Source organism: Ochotona curzoniae, unplaced genomic scaffold (assembly GCF_017591425.1).
Source record: "Ochotona curzoniae isolate NIBS_2020 unplaced genomic scaffold, NIBS_Ocur_1.0 scaffold_2683, whole genome shotgun sequence".
NCBI classification, from domain to species: Eukaryota; Metazoa; Chordata; class Mammalia; order Lagomorpha; family Ochotonidae; genus Ochotona; species Ochotona curzoniae.
Window position 1 is genome coordinate 6,935,821 of NW_024467100.1, and position 19,259 is coordinate 6,955,079.

Here is a 19,259-nt window from a genome sequence, read left to right on the forward strand (position 1 = left end):
TTTTGTGAAATATGAAGTTCCCAAGTTACATCAAGAAATCCCTTTCTTTGATATAGTTTTATAAAGATTCTAAATAAGAGATGAAGTTAGAAGCTACATTCCCTGGGATTGGGCCCAGTCCCCCTGTCGTTCTCTTCCTGTTTTCCTCTCTTCTGTCTACTGTTCCTTCTCTTCCTTTCCTTTCTACTGGATTTAACTGAAAAGCACATTTCTGGAGGGATTTAATATATTCATTTGGAGATCGGCCATTAGCTAGATCAGGAATCAACAAACTGCAAGCCAAATCTAGCCTGTCATTTGTTTTGGAAAGTTTCATTGGAATAATCATTTCCATTCATTTATATAGTGTTTGGGAACTAGATCAGAAATGGAGCAGCCAGTACCTGAACTGGCGCCTGTATGGGGGATAGCCTAATGGCCATGGCGCCAACACCCAAGAAGGGTTTTTTTGTTTGTTTGTTGTTGTTGTTAGTTTTTGAGCTGGTGGGAGTTAGTATGTATTTACTAGCAAATGGTGAGTAAGGATCTTTTCATATAATCCCAGTTCTCACCCCTTAGCTCCCATTTTTAGTAGATGTTAGACACATAGAAGACTTAGAGGATTTTAGGCACTTAGCAAGGAAGAACTTCCATCTGTTAGTTCACTCCCTAAGTGCCTGCACCAGCTGGTGTTGCTGTGCTGGGAGCCAGGAACTCAATCCAGGTCTTCCAAAGCAGTGATTTAAACTGTCACTATTCCTCCCAGGATCTTGGTTGGTTGGAGCTGGAGCTGCGTATTGAACCCAGATAATCTGGCATAGGTCTCAGGCATCTTAACCTAACTCTGGTGGAGTGACTTTAAATCAGTTTTTTCCTCCAAGAAGATGGCTGTGCTAACTCCTGTAGGGATGCCTGGTTTTGTGTTTTTGTGTTTAATTCAGTTCGGGCATCTGTTGTAGATGCCTGTCTGGCAGAACAGGGACTGATGTCGTTGCAACAGGCAGACTTCCATATGCTAGGCCAGTACTTCATTCTTTGAGAATGTCCACGTACTTTTTTTTGCCCTGGTTTATTTAAAAGAGGAGGAAATCACAAACACATTCAGGGACAGAGTGGGCAAAGAAGGGAAAGGTGCAAGAGAGCTGTTTCTTTCATCGTGTGACCACAGGGAGAAGTGCCCCTCCTCGCTTCCTAGTTCTTGTGAACCCAGGAAGGGAGTGGGCACATGAAGCCACACTGTAGTTCCAGGTGAGGGACAGTACAGCATGGAGAGGGGGGTCATTTGATTGACAAGCAGACAAGCTGTGTCACGTAGAGCAGTAGAGGTACAGCTTCTAGTCCCGGAATCAAGCTTGCTCCCTGCATGTCCCGTTTCATTCCCCCCCTGAGATTTCTGACATCTACTCTTGAGGATGTCAATATACTCTCATATTTTGTTGAAGTACTTTTATTTGGGTGTGGCTTTTATTTTAACCTTTTTAGTTTCATTTCTTTCCAGATTTTCCCATCAGAACGTAATCATTATAAGTATTTGTAGTAGATACACTTTAAAATTTGTTTCATGGTCTTTTGGATATAATTTCTTAGACTACAGTGTGAGCTCCTCTGACCAGTGTTGTTTTCTCTTCCCCCTGCCAATCTCACCGCCATCCAGGAAGCCTGTCCAGCAGTCCAGAGGAGATGTCAGGAACTGAAGAGGGAAAGGAGACATCCTCAGGCATTGAAGTGGAGGCCTCAGATCTGAGTTTGAGCTTGACTGCGGACGATGGTGGCCCTAATCGCACCAGCACAGAAAGCCGAGGTACAGACACAGAGAGCTCAGGTGAAGACAAGGACTCTGACAGCATGGAGGACACTGGCCATTACTCCATCAATGATGAGAACCGAGCCCATGATCGCTCAGAGGAAGAGGAAGATGAAGAAGAGCAGCCTCGGCACCGTGTACAGCGCAAGCGGGCCAACCGTGATCAGGACTCATCAGATGATGAGCGGGCCCTGGAGGACTGGGTGTCCTCAGAGACAACAGCCCTGCCCCGACCCCGCTGGCAAGCCCTTCCTGCCCTCCGGGAGCGTGAGCTGGGTTCAAGTGCCCGCTTTGTGTATGAGGCCTGTGGGGCAAGAGTCTTTGTGCAGCGTTTCCGCCTGCAGCATGGGCTTGAGGGCCATACCGGGTGTGTAAATACCCTGCACTTTAACCAACGCGGCACCTGGCTGGCCAGTGGCAGTGATGACCTCAAGGTGGTGGTATGGGATTGGGTGCGGCGACAGCCGGTTCTGGACTTTGAGAGCGGCCACAAAAGTAATGTCTTCCAGGTGAGGCAAGGCAGCCTAATAGCACCTAACAATCAGACATGAGTGAGAGGAATCTGGCTGCTGGCAGTGAGTCACGGTGGGAATTAGACAGCTGTGACTTCCACAGTCGTTTACATGCACTGAAAGACTCAGAGTGGCATTTTGTTTTTCTGAACATCAGTGCTGTTTGAATCCTCATTTTAGGTAGGGGGGATTAAGTTCACTGGGCAGGAGGCAGCGTAGTAGTGAAAGCACAAGCTCTTTAACCAACACATGTCCCTTCTACTTTCTGTGTGAGCTTAGGCAGGTAGGTTAACCTTTGTCCTCAGTTTATTTATCTGTAAAATGGAATAACAGAAGCTCAGCACTTACCACTGTGGCTGGTACTTAATAAACATGTGACAAGTATTAGCTAGCATTGTCATTATTCTTTGGAGATTTTTCTCCTCAGTCCCACCTGCCATATTGATATTAGCCAGTTATCTCTCTCATTCCACCCTAGTTCTTTTTTCTTTATGGCATATTTATGTTTGCTTTCTAAGTCAAGGTAGATTTTTCTTCTTATTTCCTATTTTTCTCCCTAATTAAGTATAGTTGTAATTCAACAATGAACACTTAATCATATAGCAGTTTAATTTTCCAGAGACAACAGAAATGCTTACATCAAAGGAAGTTTTTTCTCCCTTTAATTCCTGGGCGAAATTGAGCTTGGCCAACTATATAGGAGTAGGAATGCTAAGTTTCCAACTGTCATGCAAGAAAAGGGGGTGAATTGAGATCATCATGACATTTTTCTCTGTCAAATTCACTTCTTCAAGTTCTTTTGTGTGTTCCTTTTCTAATTATCAACACCCTAGGCCAAGTTCCTGCCCAACAGTGGTGACTCCACCCTCGCCATGTGTGCCCGAGATGGGCAGGTGCGGGTAGCAGAATTGTCTGCCACACAGTGCTGCAAGAATACGAAGCGCGTAGCCCAGCACAAAGGAGCGTCGCACAAGGTAAGCAAGCGCCTGCTGCCGTCTGCGCAGTCCAGGTCCCCGTGGATCTCGCCTAGCTCTGCCTTGTCTGCCCAGTGTCTTCCCTTTGTTGTGACCATCCACTCTCAGCTCTTTGAAGTTGCAGTTTGTAGTTAAGGAAGCAAATGCAACCATCCTAAACTTCTTGGATAAATATTTCAAGAGATCCCTGGAACATACCATTTGATCATATCCCACAGTTAAGCTGAATCATGGTTGGTTTGGAGGTCCTTGAGGGTCTTTCAAACCTCTTAAGTTGACTCTCTTTTTTGAAAAGTGCAATAGTTTCAATGTGCGGTAGTTGGTTCCTCATATGTGAGAGCTCCAACCTTCCTACTCACAGCTCTTCGGCTTGTAAATAGCACTATTTCTGGAAGGCCTGTTTAGAACTGGGAGTAGAGGCCAGTTTGTCAGGGTAGCAGCCAGTGAGGAGCTGAGAACAGCCTGGGCGGAGGGCAGGCATCCTGCTTGCTCTTCCCTGCTGTCCTTAATACCCTAAGCAGACACAAGGGTGGGCCGCACATATCCTTTCGTAGCTTAGCCTCCAACCCACTAATCACTAGTTCATAGAATCAAAATGCAAGGGACAGACATCATTTCTCTCCACACCTGGAGAGTATGCAGTTGATTTTATGTCGGAGTGAATTACTAACACCTCATACTTTGTTTTGGCATTTCTGTTTGGACCCCTTGGTGAGTTAGTTGGAACAACAAATCACCTGTTCTTTTGGCTTAACCTCCCTTCCTGGAATTTTTCAACAAGAAAGACATTTCTCTTGTTGAGGCGTTTTAGACACAGCCCTTCTTAGAGGTAAAGGAAATGAGCCAGATTATCTCTAATTATAGCCTTCAGAAACAACCTTTTCCCATTTTTTTCCCTTTAGTTGGCCCTGGAGCCGGACTCTCCCTGTACGTTCCTGTCTGCAGGTGAAGATGCTGTAGTTTTCACCATTGACCTGAGACAAGACCGGCCAGCTTCGTAAGTATAGGATTGCCTTCGCAGAACTGTGAACGTTGGTCCAAAGTATTTCCTGTGTCCTGGTGATGCTCAGCTCCATCAGAAAAGTATGCTTGTGCCTGTGACACAGGGCAGTTGAAGACTTATGGGAATTCTTTACTTCCTCTGTCGTCTCCTCAGCAAAACACCGTGCGGTCTACCTTCATTTCTCAAACAAGGTTCGGTTATCTGGAGAAGTGTGGGTTTTAGTAACTTGGCAATCTTCTGCTCTCTGTTCACTTCGGTGCCATCCCGTTTACCCACAAGAAGCACATTACCCTACAGGTAGCTTAGAGAAACAGTCCTGTAAGTTTTCAGTTCAATTCCCAATAAAAACAAGCAAGCGATAAGTTGATAAATCTTGAAAAAAAAAATATGGGTAGCTATCGTAGAGTTATAACTCATACATCAGTGAATTTGACACTCACGGGTAGGTTATATCCCTTTTGATCATAAGAAGAACTTACGGTCTTGTTGGATCCAGGCTGATGGAGGTTAAGTCTCAGCTCTGACACTAATTGTGACCTGTGTCACTTCAATAGCCTCTGTTTCTTCATCCTCACTCTGGGCGTGGACTCACCCTCCTCTGGCCTTTTTCCTCTCCCTCTTTAACGATTTCTATTGCTTCTGGTAGGTTTTTATTTGTTTGAGAGGAAGAGAGAAAGGAAACTTGCATGTGTTGCTTACTCCCCGATGTCTCCTCCACAGCTGCAGCTGGCCTAGGCTAAGGAAGGAGCCGGCAGTCCGTCCTGGGTCTCCATGTGGCTGATGTGGAGCCCGGCACCTGGGGCAGCCGCTACTGCTTTGTGAAGTTTACATTAGCAGGAAGCTGGATCAGAAGTGTAGGTCTTGGAACTTGAACCAGGCTCTGATACAGGGTCTTGGGTCCTAACTGTGGGGCCAGTTGCCCTCCCCTGCATTATTGATGTATACTGATATATATTTGATGCCCCAATATAGAGTCTAACACAATGGCTGGAAATAAGATACAGCTTCTTTAAAATTATTTTTCTTCCCCACACCCTTTATTTTTTTTTTAAGATTTGTCTATTTTTATTGGAAAGTTAGATTTACAGAGAAGGAGGAGAGACAGAGAGGCAGATCTTCTATCTGCTGGTCCGCTCCCCAAGTGGCCATGATGGTCAGAACTGAGCCAATCTGAAGTCCAGAGCCAGGAACTTCCTTCAGGTCTCCCACGCAGGTGCAGGGTCCCAAGGCTTTGAGCCATACTTGACTGCTTTCCCAGGCCACAAACAGGGAGCTGGATGGGAAGTGGAGCTGTCGGGATTAAAACCAGTGCCCCTATGGGATCGCAGCATGTGCAGGGTAGGGACTTTAACCATGAGGCTACCGCACCGGGCCCCTTTCTTTCCTCCCCCTCTTTTTTTTGCTTTTATTATAAGGACAAATGTATCTTAGAGGATTCTAAGAGTGAAGTACATGGACAAGATTTTGTAAATACTCAAATTCCCCTGCTTCCATTTTTCCAGCTATTGATTATCACTGCTGGTAATTTTGAACATTTTTCTAGCCCTTTTTGTATACATTTATGAACCATTCATTTTTCACCATAAGTGGCATAATTTTTTTAAAAGATTTATTTATTTTTATTACAAAGTCAGATATACAGAAGAGAGACGGAGAGAAGAAGATCTTCCATCTGATGATTCACTCCCTATGTGGATCCAGTGGCCAGAGCTGAGCTGATCTGAAACCAGGAGTCAGGAACCTCTTCCAGGTCTCCCACACGGGTGCAGGGTCCCAAGGCTTTGGGCCATCCTCTACTGCTTTCCCAGGCCACAAGCAGGGAGCTGGATGGGAAATGGTGCTACCAGGATTAGAACCAGTGCCTATATGGGATCCCGGGAGTGTGCAAGGCAAGAACTTTAACTTCTGGGCTACCACGCTGGGCCCTCTCATTAGTCTTAAAAAGTTATTATAACAGATTTTGTAGGTCATTATTGACTAAGGTTTATATGACATGCAAGTAAAATGTAAATTAATTTCTGAAATATAATATGAAAGACAATTATTGTTAGATTTGTTTTTAGAAAGATAAGTCTAGAAAAGAGAAAACTAGACAGTGGAAAAATTCTGCAGCTTAAACATGCTAAAAATGTGTTAAGTTTGGGGAAGGTAAATATTGGTTATTTATATAATCATCAAGAGAACAAAAGTTGGAGGATAATAGCTTTACACTGGAAAGAAAACAGACCCAAGTGAGAAGATCTCTGCCTTCCAGTAAAGATGGTCTCCTATTTACAATGATTCAACTGGAAGATTTTCAGATTTATAATGGTGTGAAAACCATATATATTCACTTAGTAGGAGCCATATTTCAAACTTTGGTTTGGATCTTTTCCTCGGCCAGTGATGTATGGTGTGTTATTCTCCCCTGACACTGGGCAGCAGTACCGAGTTGTAGCTCCCTGGCTGCCACGCGGTCATTAAGAACAGCTGACACTCAGCAGTGTTCTCTGTTGCTGTGCTGCAGTGGTCAGGGGGTTAAATGCATTTTTGACAGAATGTTTTCAACTTACTGTGGGTTTTAAGTCAGGGAGCATCTGTACTCTCTCTGCAGTTAGCCAGCTTAGAGAAAAATCAATTTCTGATTAATGTTCTTTGTTTCTAACTCTGAGGTCCTGTGGTTTGGGAATTGTAATAAAATATTAGCAAGTTTCCATAGGGAAAGGGAAAGACAAGGATGCCAGAAAAGACGGTGAACTTGATCTGCCGGGCTGGAGAGTTGTGAAGCAGAATGAGAGCTAGTCTGTGAGCCAGGTGCTCAGGGAGCTGCCGTCAGCCAGCCACAAGCTGCGGGAGTCTGGTTTGGGTAACAGGTGATGCCTGTGACTGGCAGGTTATTGGGTTTGGAATGGAATCGTAGGGGTAGAATGTTTGGCTGAGAGTTGGTCGTAGATCTAGATACAAGTTGATGTAGGTAGGATAGAAACTAAATGGATGAACATGGAATGAAAAGAAGCCCAACTTCTAGATTTGAGGAAGAAGAGTGAGTCTGTAACAAGTTTTTGCTTTAGCAGTTAAAGATGTAGTTTTTTGTTTGTTTGTTTGTTGTAAGATTTGTTTGTTTAATTAAAAGAGAGAGAGACAGATCTTCCATGCACTGATTCACTCTCCAGGCAGCTGCAAAGGCCAGGGCCAGGTCAGGCCAAATCGAGGAGCCAAGAACCTCTTCTGGGTTTTCCAATGGGTGGCCGAGGCCCAAACTCTTCAGCTGTATATTTTGCTCATTTTTCCAGGCCTAGCAGGGAGCTAGGTTGGAAGTAGAGCAGCCGGAACATAAACCAGCATCCATATAGGTTGCTGGCATATAAGTCAGTGGTTTTTGCCATTATGCTACAATGCTGGCCCAGAAGTAATGTTTTTTGTTGTTTATTTGTATTTTTTATATTTATTTATTTATTTGAAAGAGTTACAGAGATAAGGAGAGCCAGAGAGAGATCCTCCATCTGCTGGTTTACTCCCCAAATGGATGCAGTGCCTGGAACTGGGCCTGTCTGGAGCTTCTTCTGCAGGTCTCCCACATGGATACAGGGACTCAAGGTCTTGGGGCCATTTCCCACTTCTTTCCCAGGAAGTGGAGTGTGGAGTGGCCAGGACATGAACCAGCACCCATATGGGATACCAGCACTGCAGGTACTGCTTTACACACGATGCAACAGCACAAGCCCTAGTAGTTTTTTTTTATGAGCTGGAGTGAGGTAGAGGGCTGAATGGGAAGATCTTGGCCAGAAAAATCTAAATTATCTGTGTTAAGCTATTTGCACAAAGTGGTTTTGTGTGAAACTGGCAAAACAGGACTTTCCTTTTATGTGTATATGACATCTGAATGTTCGGAAACTGGTGAAATTGACTAATGTGTTAAGAAAAGCGTTTGATTTGGAACTGTGGGCAAGGTGTTTCCTTGGCCAATGGAAACCAGTTCGTGATAATCTTCAAAGGAATCCTTTGGTCTATCTAATCTATAATTATTTTTCCCTTTTTGCTGGGATGTAATTTGTCATTAACTTCAGTGCAAAATTCAGTGAGTTCATTTTGTGTGGTTTCATGGCTATGTTTCTCTGTGCAAACGTTTTTCCCCTGTTCACATGATTGGCCAGCACCTCTGTATGTTTCCCAAACTGTTCAAGGCACTCTGTATTTATCCATTGTGAGAGAGAATAATTTGTTTTAAGGAAATAAATTGAGAAATAGAAAGATTGAGCTGCGGCCAGTGCCATGGTATAGCCAGTTAAGCCTTTACCTGTGGTGCCAGCAGCCCATATACTATTTCAGATGCCAACTGCTAATGGCCCAGGGAAGCAGTGGACGACAGCTCGAGTGCTTGGGATCCTGTTCCCATGAGAGACCTAGCGGAAGCTCCTGGCTCCTGACTGTCCCTCCTTGCTCCAGCCATTGGGGCAGTGAGGCAGAGATGGAGAGATAGCTGGGTTGCTATCTCTCCATCTCTTTCTGCAACTCTACTTTCCAAATGAAGAAAAAAAAAGTCTTTTTTTTTTTTAAAAAAAAAGAAGGTTGAGCTCTTTGTTAGAATTATGTATCGGTAGAGCCAGTACTTCCCAATATATCCTTTAGTCTCTTAATTTTGCTTTGGTGTGCTTTAATGTTGGACCTTGAAATGTAAATTGTTTAGGAAACAAGCTGGCCCTATAAATGGGGCAGCAGCAGCTCCTAACTCCCTTTCTCCTGTCCAAAACTGGCCCTGGAGATGCTTCCTCTTAGCTAGCGTTCCTCAAACTTACTCTTTTGGCACGTTTTCTGCTTGTGTGTTTTGGAAGTAGGGAGCTTAGTTTCCCCAAATGACATTCCTTTTCAGTAACCTCTGTAACTCTACTTTCTTTCTAATAATAAATTCATTTGATTTTTGGTGATATTTATAGTTGAGAAGAATGCCTGCCCATGTGGACTTGAGTGGGATAGGTCGAGGATTAGGGGAAAGCAAATGAGACAACTGTCTCCAGTCTTGCTCCTCCTTCCTGTATCTGGGGAAAGTGAAGAGAGGATGGGGGCTGCCACCTGATGTCATCCCAGAGTCGCCAGTGTGCAACATGTTCCGAGGGTACTGCTTAAGTGGTTCTGATAGTTCTGAGATGCTGTTGATTTCATTGCTCCAAGGTTGAAGAAATCTTTCCGTTGTCCGTTGGCTGACATAGTCCACCTCAAAGTCTCAGTTTGTCCAGATCCTCGCTGTCAAAGCTTGACCGGAAGAGCTGTACTATTTTTTTGTCCCCTGTGGTACTATACGTCCTCTGCAGGCCTTAAAGAACTGGTTGGCATGTCCTGCATGAGCATCTGGGCATGGTGTCCACCATACAGCAACCATGTAGACTCAATTCTGACACATGGACTCCACAGTCAAATCACAGATCCTGTGATTTTTCACCATGGTTGGAGTTCTAAGTCCAGTGACCCAGTCAGGGGGTCCACAAAGACACCTCACCTGAGGTGACCACAACCTGACTCCTGTGTGTGCCCCCACACACACTGGTGGTTTTAGCTACCTGGTCAGTTCTGTCCCCAGCCCTATCTCTTATGCAAACCAATGGATGCTGCAGCCCAGCCTAACCCTGCCCACCACACACTTGGCCCTCACGCGCACCCATGAGAACTGCAGCCCAGTCAGAGCAACCGCCAGTAATGCTCATCAGGCCCGCCCACAGCCCTGGTTGCTATGCATGCTATTTTAAGCAATAGATTGGTCCAGTCTGGTGCTCTATTTTCTTTTTTTTTTTTTTAAGTTTTAGGATTTTTTTTTTTTAAGATTTATTTTATTTTTATTGGAAAGGCAGATAAACAGAGAGGAAAATCTTCCGGCCAATGCTATGCTGATCCGAAGCCAGGGGCCTCTTCTGGGTCTCCCACGTGGGTGCAGGGTCCCAAAGCTTTGGGCCATCCTCGACTGCTTTCCTGGGCCACAGGCAGGGAGCTGGATGGGAAGCGGGGCCTGCCGGGATTAGAACCGGCGCCCATATGGGATCCTGGGGCGTGCAAGGCGAGGACCTTAACCACTGCGCCATCGTGCCAGGCCCGGTACTCTATTTTCTTAATGGAAAACTACAGTGTTTTTTTTTAAAGATATATTTTGTTGGATAGCCAGATATACAGAGAGGAGGGGAGACAGAAAGATCTGTCTGCTGGTTCGCTCTCCATCTGGTCTCAAAAGGTGAAACTGAGCTGATCCAAAGCCAGGAGCCATGAGCTCCTCTGGGTCTCATGTGGGTACATGGTCCCAAGACCTTGGGCCATACTTTACTGCTTTCCCAGGTCTCATATAGGGAGCTGGGTGGGAAGTGGAGCAGCCAGGACAAGAACAGGTACCCACATTGGATCCTGGCGTATGTAAGGCAAGGATTTAACCCACCATGCTATCACGTTGGGTCGCGTCGAGCCCACTACAAAGATTCTAAAATCAAAATCCTTTCTTGTTTGCCAGTTCTGGGCTAGATCGCCTTTGACTTGCAGAGACAATACTAAAATTGTCTCTTTACAGAGGAAATAATTGCCATGGTTATATTTTTCTGTTTCTGTAGCGTCAGCAATGAATAAAATCTTAGAATTAAAAGGTAACTTCTGGGCCCGGCGCAGTGGCGCAGTGGTTAAGGTCCTCGCCTTGCACGCCCAGGATCCCATATGGGCACCGGTTCTATCCCGGCAGCCTCGCTTCCCTTCCAGCTCCCTGCCTGTGGCCCAGGAAGGCAGTCGAGGACGGCCCAAAGCTTTGGGACCGTGCACCCGGGTGGGAGACCCGGAAGAGGCTCTGGCTTCGGATTGGCGTAGCATTGGCCGTTGTGCTCACTTGGGGAGTGAATCATCGGACGGAAGGTCTTCCTCTCTGTCTCTCCTCTCTGTATATCCGCCTTTCCAATAAAAAATAATAAAAATAAATCTTTAAAAAAGAATTAAAAGGTAGCTTCTTACAGTTTCTTGGTGTTGTTTCTTTCCTGTTAAATGTATTAATTTTCATGATGTCTAATCCGACTAGTGAACATGGTGCCACCCTTAAACTAGACTAACTTCTGAAGTCTCCACAGGGTTTCCTGCCCTGCAAACAGTCATCTTTCTTGTATTACAAGAATAGCTTAGAAATGCTTTTTCAGCCTTCCAAAGAGCATTCTTCATAAGAGCTCCTCTTTTATTTTGCTTCAGATAAGGGACGAGTACTGTTTTATGCTGGCAAATTATGGCTTGTCATTGTCAAACCTAGATTGTAAGTGACATTTCGCTGGAACTCGGCAAATAGACTCTGACTCTAGTTACTCCTCCACCTTGCTGCTTGTTCCCAGGCGGTTAGAAGGATGTGAGTGTCATTGCCTGTTTAGTGGTGTTTACTGTGCTGATTCGTGGCTTCCCAGGGATGATGCGTTCCTATGGCTTGTCTTACTCAAGGGTCGCTAGAATATGACTTCCCTGCACATTGTTTCCCCAGTCCTCAAAGTAGCATATTGTAAATATATGTGCTTTTTTCTTATTCCATTGTTCGGAATACACTAAAACCACTTTGTTTCTTTCCAAAAGAGAATCTGCTTGGTTTTTTTCTGAGTCCTTGTCTGCTGCTGGCTTGCCATTACAAACAGGATCTTGTGGAGAATATTAACTTTGTATCGTTTTCTACTCTTAAAGGAAACTGGTGGTGACAAAAGAAAAAGAGAAGAAAGTGGGGCTGTATACAATTTATGTGAATCCTGCCAATACCCACCAGTTTGCAGTGGGAGGACGAGATCAGTTTGTGAGGTGAGTCTGCGGCCTCTTTGTGTTTTTGAGAGTTTGAGAGTTAAGTGCCTCCTGAAGCTAATACAGCTTCGTAATATAGCTCATACAGCCCTTTGAAGGAGGGCTTTATACATTTACAGACTGTCGGCTTTTTAACAAGTTATAATGAGTAGGCCAAGTTCCCCATGTAGCAACTGAAGTTGTGAAGCAAGTGCTGTGTTAGTATTTTCATTTATAAATTAGCCTTGCAGCAGATATTTTGAATACTAGTTTCAGATTAAAAGTAATCTGAAGCACTCAGTATGCACGAGGGTTTTGTTTTTTCTTTTTTCTTCTTTCAAAGATTTGTTTATTTTTTATCGCAAAGTCAGGTATACAGAGAGGAGGAGAGACAGAGGAAGATCTTCTGTCCAATGATTCACTACTCAAGTGAGCGCAACGGCCGATGCTATGCTGATCTGAAGCCAGGATCCAGGAACCTTTCCAGGGTCTCCCACGTGGGTGCAGGGTCCCAAGGCTTTGGGCCATCCTCGACTGCCTTCCTGTGCCACAGGCAGGGAGCTGGTTGGGAAGTGGGGCCTGCCAGGATTAGAACCGGTGCTCATATGGGATCCCTGCTCGTTCAAGGCAAGGACTTTAGCCATTGGGCTATGCCGCCGGGTCCTCACTGAGGGTTTTTACCTCCCATTCTGCTGAACCATTTTCTTTATCCATTGTGATACCTTTGTGACTGTGAACATCTGCTGTAATACTCATTACTGATGCGTAGCCTAAGGAAAGCAGGCATGATAGATTACATCCCCATATGTACAACTTGACTTCCTGTTCGTGCTCATCAGTGGTTCCCATCCAGTTGGTTTTTTCTGTTTAGTTAGAATCAGCAGTTTGAAGAGAAACGACAGGATCACTAAAAAAATAGATCACTTTAGTGGGTAATAACATCATCTTCATTTTGAAGTAAGCACATTTTCAACATTGTAGTTGGAAAGTAACTATTAAGTAAGAATTGTAGGGAAGAATAAATTTTTTAAGAATTACATGAGCCATGCATGACTTTGTTTTTTGAGAATCCTGGACAGCCTTGTCTCGCTTCTTCCCTGGTTCCCTTCCCTTCCAGCCCCTTCTCTGGTCCCCAGTCTTGCAGATCTTCCATCCGTTATCAGCCTCGGTATTCTGTCCTCCTTTTTTAAATCTCAAATTCTCAATACACAATAAGATGTTTAGTTGAAAGAGGCAAATAGGCAGTTTGAAACATACTGATCCAGTGTGAACAGATAACTTTTTTTGTTGCTTTGCTTTCAGAATTACTTATTTGAAGGGCACAGAAACAGAACTCTTTCATCCAATGGTTTACTCTTCAGCTGAGTGCAGTGGTCGGGCTGGTCCAGGCTAAAGCCAGGAGCTGGATCGGGGCAGAGTGGCTGCGACTCAGACCCGTGATCTGCTAGAGCACGGCAGTGTTAGTGCAGCAGCTTTGCACCCTGTGCCTCCATGGCAGCTCCCTTACCCTTAGCTTTTATTTCTAGTTTAAAGGAATTCTTTCAAAGGAGTACAAAGAAATAGCTTCCTCATCCCCAAGCCATTTGCATCGATAATGCTGAATATTAACTTAAGATTAGGAAAGGATATTCAAAGGGAAGCTTTTTGGGCCTCTAACCAAAACAACAATAACAAGGAAACAATAAAGGTAAGTAGAGGAGATAGAGGTCTCAGTCTCTGCTACCAACTCTGTTGACGTTACTTTAAGTATTTAAAGAAGTGAAGACATTAAGCACGTGTCATCTTAATCCTGTGGTGGCAGGATGATGGCCTGACATGCAAATCAGTTACTAAAGCATTGTTTGATTTATAATCTCAGTGGCCATAGGACCAATACTATGGTATAATGAGTAAAGCTGGTAGGCTGGCATCCCGTAGGGGCACAGGTTCAAGTCCCTAGCTGCTCCACATCTGATCCGTCTCCCTGCTCATGTGCTTGGGAAGGCAGTGAAGGAAGGCCCCCATGCAGGGGCCCTGTGCTGCTGGCTCCTGGCTGCAGACTGGACCGGCTAGCTTTAACCATTTGGGGAGTGAACCAAAGAATGGAAGACACCCCTCTCTCTCTGTCCTTGTAACTCTGTCTTTCAAATGAATAAATAAATCTTTAAAAAAAATGTTAAGAGTCTGTCATATGCTGACAGAAGAAGGGGGAAATTTATATTCCTTTTTCTCTGTCTAGGACAGGACTCAATAAATTGAACAGCTTGCTTTTGTAAAGTTCTACTGAATATGTATGTGGCCATTTGTTTATCTGTTATCTGTGGCTGTTTTCATGCTACAGAGCCATTTTCAAGCTCAGTAGTTGCAGCAAAGATTAGGTGGTCTGCATTTAATCTTTTTTCGTTAATATTTATTTTTATTGGAAAGGCATATATAGAGAGAGGAGAGACAGAGAGGAAGATGTTCTGTCCATTGATTCGCTCCCCAAGCAGCCATGACGGCCAGAGCTGAGCCAATCCGAAGCCAGGAGCCCGGACCCTTTTCTGAGTCTCCTACGCGGATGCAGGGCCCCAAGGCTTTGGGCCATCCTCGACTGCTTTCCCAGGCCACAAGCAGGGAGTTGGATGGGAAGTGGGGCTGCTGGGATTAAAACCGGCACCCATATGGGATCCCAACACGTGCAAGGTGAGGACTTTAGCCAGTAGGCTACTGCACTGGGCCCCAAAATAAACATTTAATAATAAAAGGAAAAAGGATTTATTTTATTTATTGGAAAGTGAGAATTAACAGAGAGTGAGACACAGAGAAATCTTCCATGTGCTGGCTCACTTCCCATATGGCTGCAATGACCAGGGCTGGGCCTGTCCAAAGCCAAGAAGCAGGAGCTTTCTCAGGGTCTCTCCTGAGCTTTGATTACAGTAGGAAGGGTTAAAGGAGGTTTTTGTTTGTTTGTTTTGGCATTGAAAAAAAGAGAAGGCAGTCTAAAGGAGAGGAGTAGTGATTTTGTAATAGCCATGGAGTATGAGAGAGAACTGGCCAAGTAAGATTTCAAAGAGGGGTCGAAAGATAGATGACCCACTAACGTATTGAGGAAGGAGGACCTTTTAGAAGGAACACTGGGAAAGCAAGCATCCGGCTGGCACTGTCACTACGTTTTATGTCACTACGCTGAATTATAGCTATTCAGGATCTCACTTTATAAATGTTCTTTTTTTGACGTTTTTATTACTTCGTTCATCATAGGATTTATGACCAGAGAAAAATTAATGAGAATGAGAACAATGGAGTACTCAAGAAATTCTGTCCTCATCACCTGGTAAGATTCATTAAGAGCCAGCGCCTCCTTTCTTCCCTGACACAGCTGCATGGCTGCCCCCGGACTTGATAGTATGATGGGAAGAGCTTGGTCTCTGAAGTCACAAGCCTGGATGTGAATCGTGGCTTTACCAGTGACCAGTTCTGTGATACTGAGCACTACACCTCTGTTAGCCTGTTTTCAATTAAAAAACAATGACTTCATGTACCGTCGTAGTAAGGCCTAATGAGACAGTGTATATAAAACGGCTATCATACAGAAAATAACCAAGAGAAGGCCCGAAGTCTTTCCCCTCAGGTGGACTTTTTTTTTGTTTTTGTTTTTTTTTTTATCAGTTTTATTCCTGTCTGTGTGTGTCTTTCTCAGTCTCTGGGAGAAGATATAGGGGAGTTGTGAAGGAAAACCTGTTTCCTGAAGATGGTATACTAAGTGGGGGGGTGGGGCATCAGTCAGTATCTGCTCCTTATTGCAGGTGAACAGTGAGTCCAAAGCAAACATCACCTGTCTTGTGTACAGCCACGACGGCACAGGTACGTGAGCAGGGCCCAGCTCCTAGGCTGGCATGCCCCCTCTGTCTAGGGAGCTGCTGAGCCAGTGAGGCGTGTGCCCTCCAGTGCTCACCTCTGTGCAATAGCTCCAGGTGGAGCAGCTGGGGAGCACGTAGTGGGAGGACGCAGAAGGTGACCCTTGTAGATGCCAGGCACCATTTGCAGAATGCTGCAGGTGATTTTTGGCAGGGCCTGTCCTGAAGCCCAGGTTATTTGCCTGAGCAGGTTGTTACGCCTTTGACTCATTCCTGAAGTAATGGGAATGGTCGTCCGGAGCATTCTGCCACCCCTCGGTTAGCAGTATGTTCCTAATCTACCCTATGCAATCTGACATGCCTGCTGTTCCAACTACGTCAGATGGGTGCTATAACTGGGTATTAGGAGGGGGCACTACTGGCAAGAAGCCCCACCCCAACCCCTTAACTCCTGGTCCCTGCTTTTTTCAGCCTTTGCCTTCACTGCTGTGTTCTTGTTCTTGGCAGAACTCCTGGCCAGTTACAATGATGAAGACATTTACCTCTTCAACTCCTCTCACAGCGACGGGGCTCAGTATGTTAAGAGATATAAGGGTCACAGAAATAACGCCACAGGTGAGACTGTCTTGTGTAGGTTTTTGTGACCCAAGTCTTTTGGCTTGGAGAAGCACAGTATCTCATTTAATTTGTGAAAGTGGAAACTGTCTAGGTCCTTGAGAGCAGCCAGGCTGACGGTGATACCGTGAGAAGTTATCTTAAATTGATGTAGAGTTATCTTATTTTCTCGATTCTTGTAAAGAAGAAAGGGCACAAAATATTTCTCATTATTGCAGTGATGTTGCTACGAATTGCCTTAAGTGTAAGGAAACCAGACTGAGGGTTGTTTGGTTGTTGGTGGTGATTTCAGGTAACTTCAGAGTAGTTACAAAGGGCTTAGTAGACAGGGAGATCCCTCTTTAGTTAGTGGTACTCAATGATTAAAATGGGGAGGGAACTTGTACCTTTAGGGAAGGAGGAGGAAGAGGAGCCAGAGTTTACAATAAAGATTAGCTTTTTTTTCCATCTCTTTTTATGTTTTGTTATGTTTCCTGTTTGTGCTCCCAAACTTAGGGGCATTGGGATTCATAATCTTTTAAAAATACTGATGTCTGGTTCCCACCCCCATATGTTTTGATTTAATCGATAGCAGCTGCACCTTAAGCATTGGGATTTCTTTAGCTCCCACATGTGACTCTATAGTATTAAAGTTGGGGGATCAAAATTCTTGCTGGTTGGTACCCTCCTACTACATCTGCCACAATTTTGACTTAGAGGCAGCAGTTAGATTTTCTTTTTCTTCTGACCTGGTAAAAAGGGAGGGAGAATCTGCTTGAATCTCAGTTTGCAGGCAGACAAAAGGGAGGATGCCAGTCTCATGGCTGGTGTAGAACTGGTCATGGTGATTGGGAGTGCTGGCTTTTACTAGTTCCAGAGAGTGGAGCTTTGTGTTTCTGTGTTTGTCCTGATTGCAAACTCAGTTCAGATTTTTTTTAGAGATTTATTTATTTTTATTGGAAAGTCAGATATACAGAGAGGAGGAGGAGGAGACAGAGGGGAAGTTCTTCCGTCCAATGATTCACTCCCCAAGTGACCACAACGGCTGATGCTGTGCCAATCCGAAGCCAAGAGCCAGGAATTTCCTCTGGATCTCCCATGTGGGTGCAGGGTTCCAAGGCTTTTGTCCGTCCTCAACTGCTCTCACAGGCCACAAGCAGGGAGCTGGATGGGAAGCAGAGCTGGCGGAACCAGAACCGGCACCCATATGGGATCCCCGGCGTTCAAGGCGAGGACTTTAGCCGCTAGGCCACCGCGCCAGGCCCTAGATATATATATATTTTTAAATAGGGTTCGTGGTATATACTTTGATCAGTCTCAGACTGACTGATGACCCAAGCAGTGTTGACAAGGCACTGATGAAGTCCACATACCAAGGATAATTCTAGGGCTGGCTTCATAGGCGCGGTCAGAGCTGAGGCAGTGCAGGCTGGGACAAGTAACATCTTAGAAGGTCGGTTTCTGTCTGAAAAGCTCTAGGCTGTGGCAGGCTGTTGCTCGGGCTGCAGTCTCCTCTGCCCATGGAGTTCTTAAGGAGAACGCAGTCTCTGGAATTAGTGTGTTTCTTCTAACTACCTATTTATCCATGCATAATTCTTCATTTGTTTTGTGAAAATTAAAGGAATTCCTTGGCTCTTGACTGACTTAGAGTTTGTGAATAACTCAATTTCCCATGAGGTAAATACATATCGGCCTGATGCCAACCCTTGTGTGGTTTGTTCTTCATTTCTCATTTCAGTAAAAGGTGTCAATTTCTATGGCCCCAAGAGTGAGTTTGTGGTGAGCGGTAGTGACTGCGGGCACATCTTCCTGTGGGAGAAATCATCCTGCCAGATCATTCAGTTCATGGAGGGGGACAAGGGAGGCGTGGTGAGTATGTTGCGGTGGGCTGGCTGCCTCCCTAATTTCTCCAGTCATTAAGGTAGGTTTTAGCAAGCCACTGAATTGTCTCTGTGCTAACAGCTGAGTAAATTAAAAGGCATTGAGAGGTTTGGAGGGGAGGGGTACTGGTGCTGAGGTTTTGATGGAATGCTTTGTTTTTCTATCCTCTACCTTTTCAAGTCGTGGTTTACTGAAAAGAGAAAGGAATATTGGGCAGTAGCCTCTAGCCTGAGTGTGATAACTTATCTGTAGGCATATAGCTTTTCCAAAACAAAAAGTATGAGAGTTCAGGGTGTGCTATGCTACATAGTGCTAAAGATCTCTGTCTCATCACTTACGTGGTGGTCTTGGCTGGATCCCAGATCTGTAGAGAAGAGCAGTTTTTTAGTGTTGGGAAAATCATTATATGATTTATAAATTGGATAATGCGGTATCTAATACTGAAGCTATATGATATGAAAATATTTTATGTAGAATAGAGTATTTTTGTACTTATGAGATACATGTTAAAGTATTGGGACAAGTTTGATCTTACATTCAGATGAATACGTAAGCACTTAGCACGTGTGTGTGTGTAGTTTGTGTACATAGAGGGAATGGGAATGTAGAAAAGTATTTTTCCAAATAGTGACTGAATCGCCTGCTATAGAACCCCTAGGATCAGATCACTGTCCTTTGAGTTCTGCAGACAACCTCTGTGAAGATAGGGCAAAAAGGAAAAGGACTGACTTAGTGAAAAGTGTTCAGCTACTAAGATGTATCTAAGTTAACCATAATTTTTTTTTTTGAGATTCAGTTAATTATAGCTTTCTATTATAAGCTTTTTAGACTGCAAAAAATATGAAAGAGACAGTTTGGATAACTGTAACTAGATTGCACTGATTACTCAAGACAGTCTGGTAACCCAAGGCCTCTAAGAATGACTGAGATGGCTTGATTTCTCTTCATTTT

At 44.5% G+C, this 19,259-nt stretch overlaps 1 protein-coding gene across 6 annotated transcripts in view; it reads left to right on the forward strand.

The window, feature by feature from the left end:
- DCAF8 (DDB1 and CUL4 associated factor 8) overlaps window positions 1–19,259 on the forward strand; it is a 41,142-nt gene that overhangs the window by 16,351 nt on the left and 5,532 nt on the right. For all 6 annotated transcript variants that reach the window (XM_041003314.1, XM_041003313.1, XM_041003318.1 and 3 more), the window contains 8 exons: window positions 1,634–2,292; window positions 3,129–3,269; window positions 4,172–4,266; window positions 11,926–12,036; window positions 15,238–15,310; window positions 15,783–15,840; window positions 16,341–16,448; window positions 18,166–18,296. In XM_041003314.1, the coding sequence (XP_040859248.1) occupies window positions 1,634–2,292; window positions 3,129–3,269; window positions 4,172–4,266; window positions 11,926–12,036; window positions 15,238–15,310; window positions 15,783–15,840; window positions 16,341–16,448; window positions 18,166–18,296 (1,376 nt within the window). The remainder of the gene's footprint in view (window positions 1–1,633; window positions 2,293–3,128; window positions 3,270–4,171; window positions 4,267–11,925; window positions 12,037–15,237; window positions 15,311–15,782; window positions 15,841–16,340; window positions 16,449–18,165; window positions 18,297–19,259) is intronic.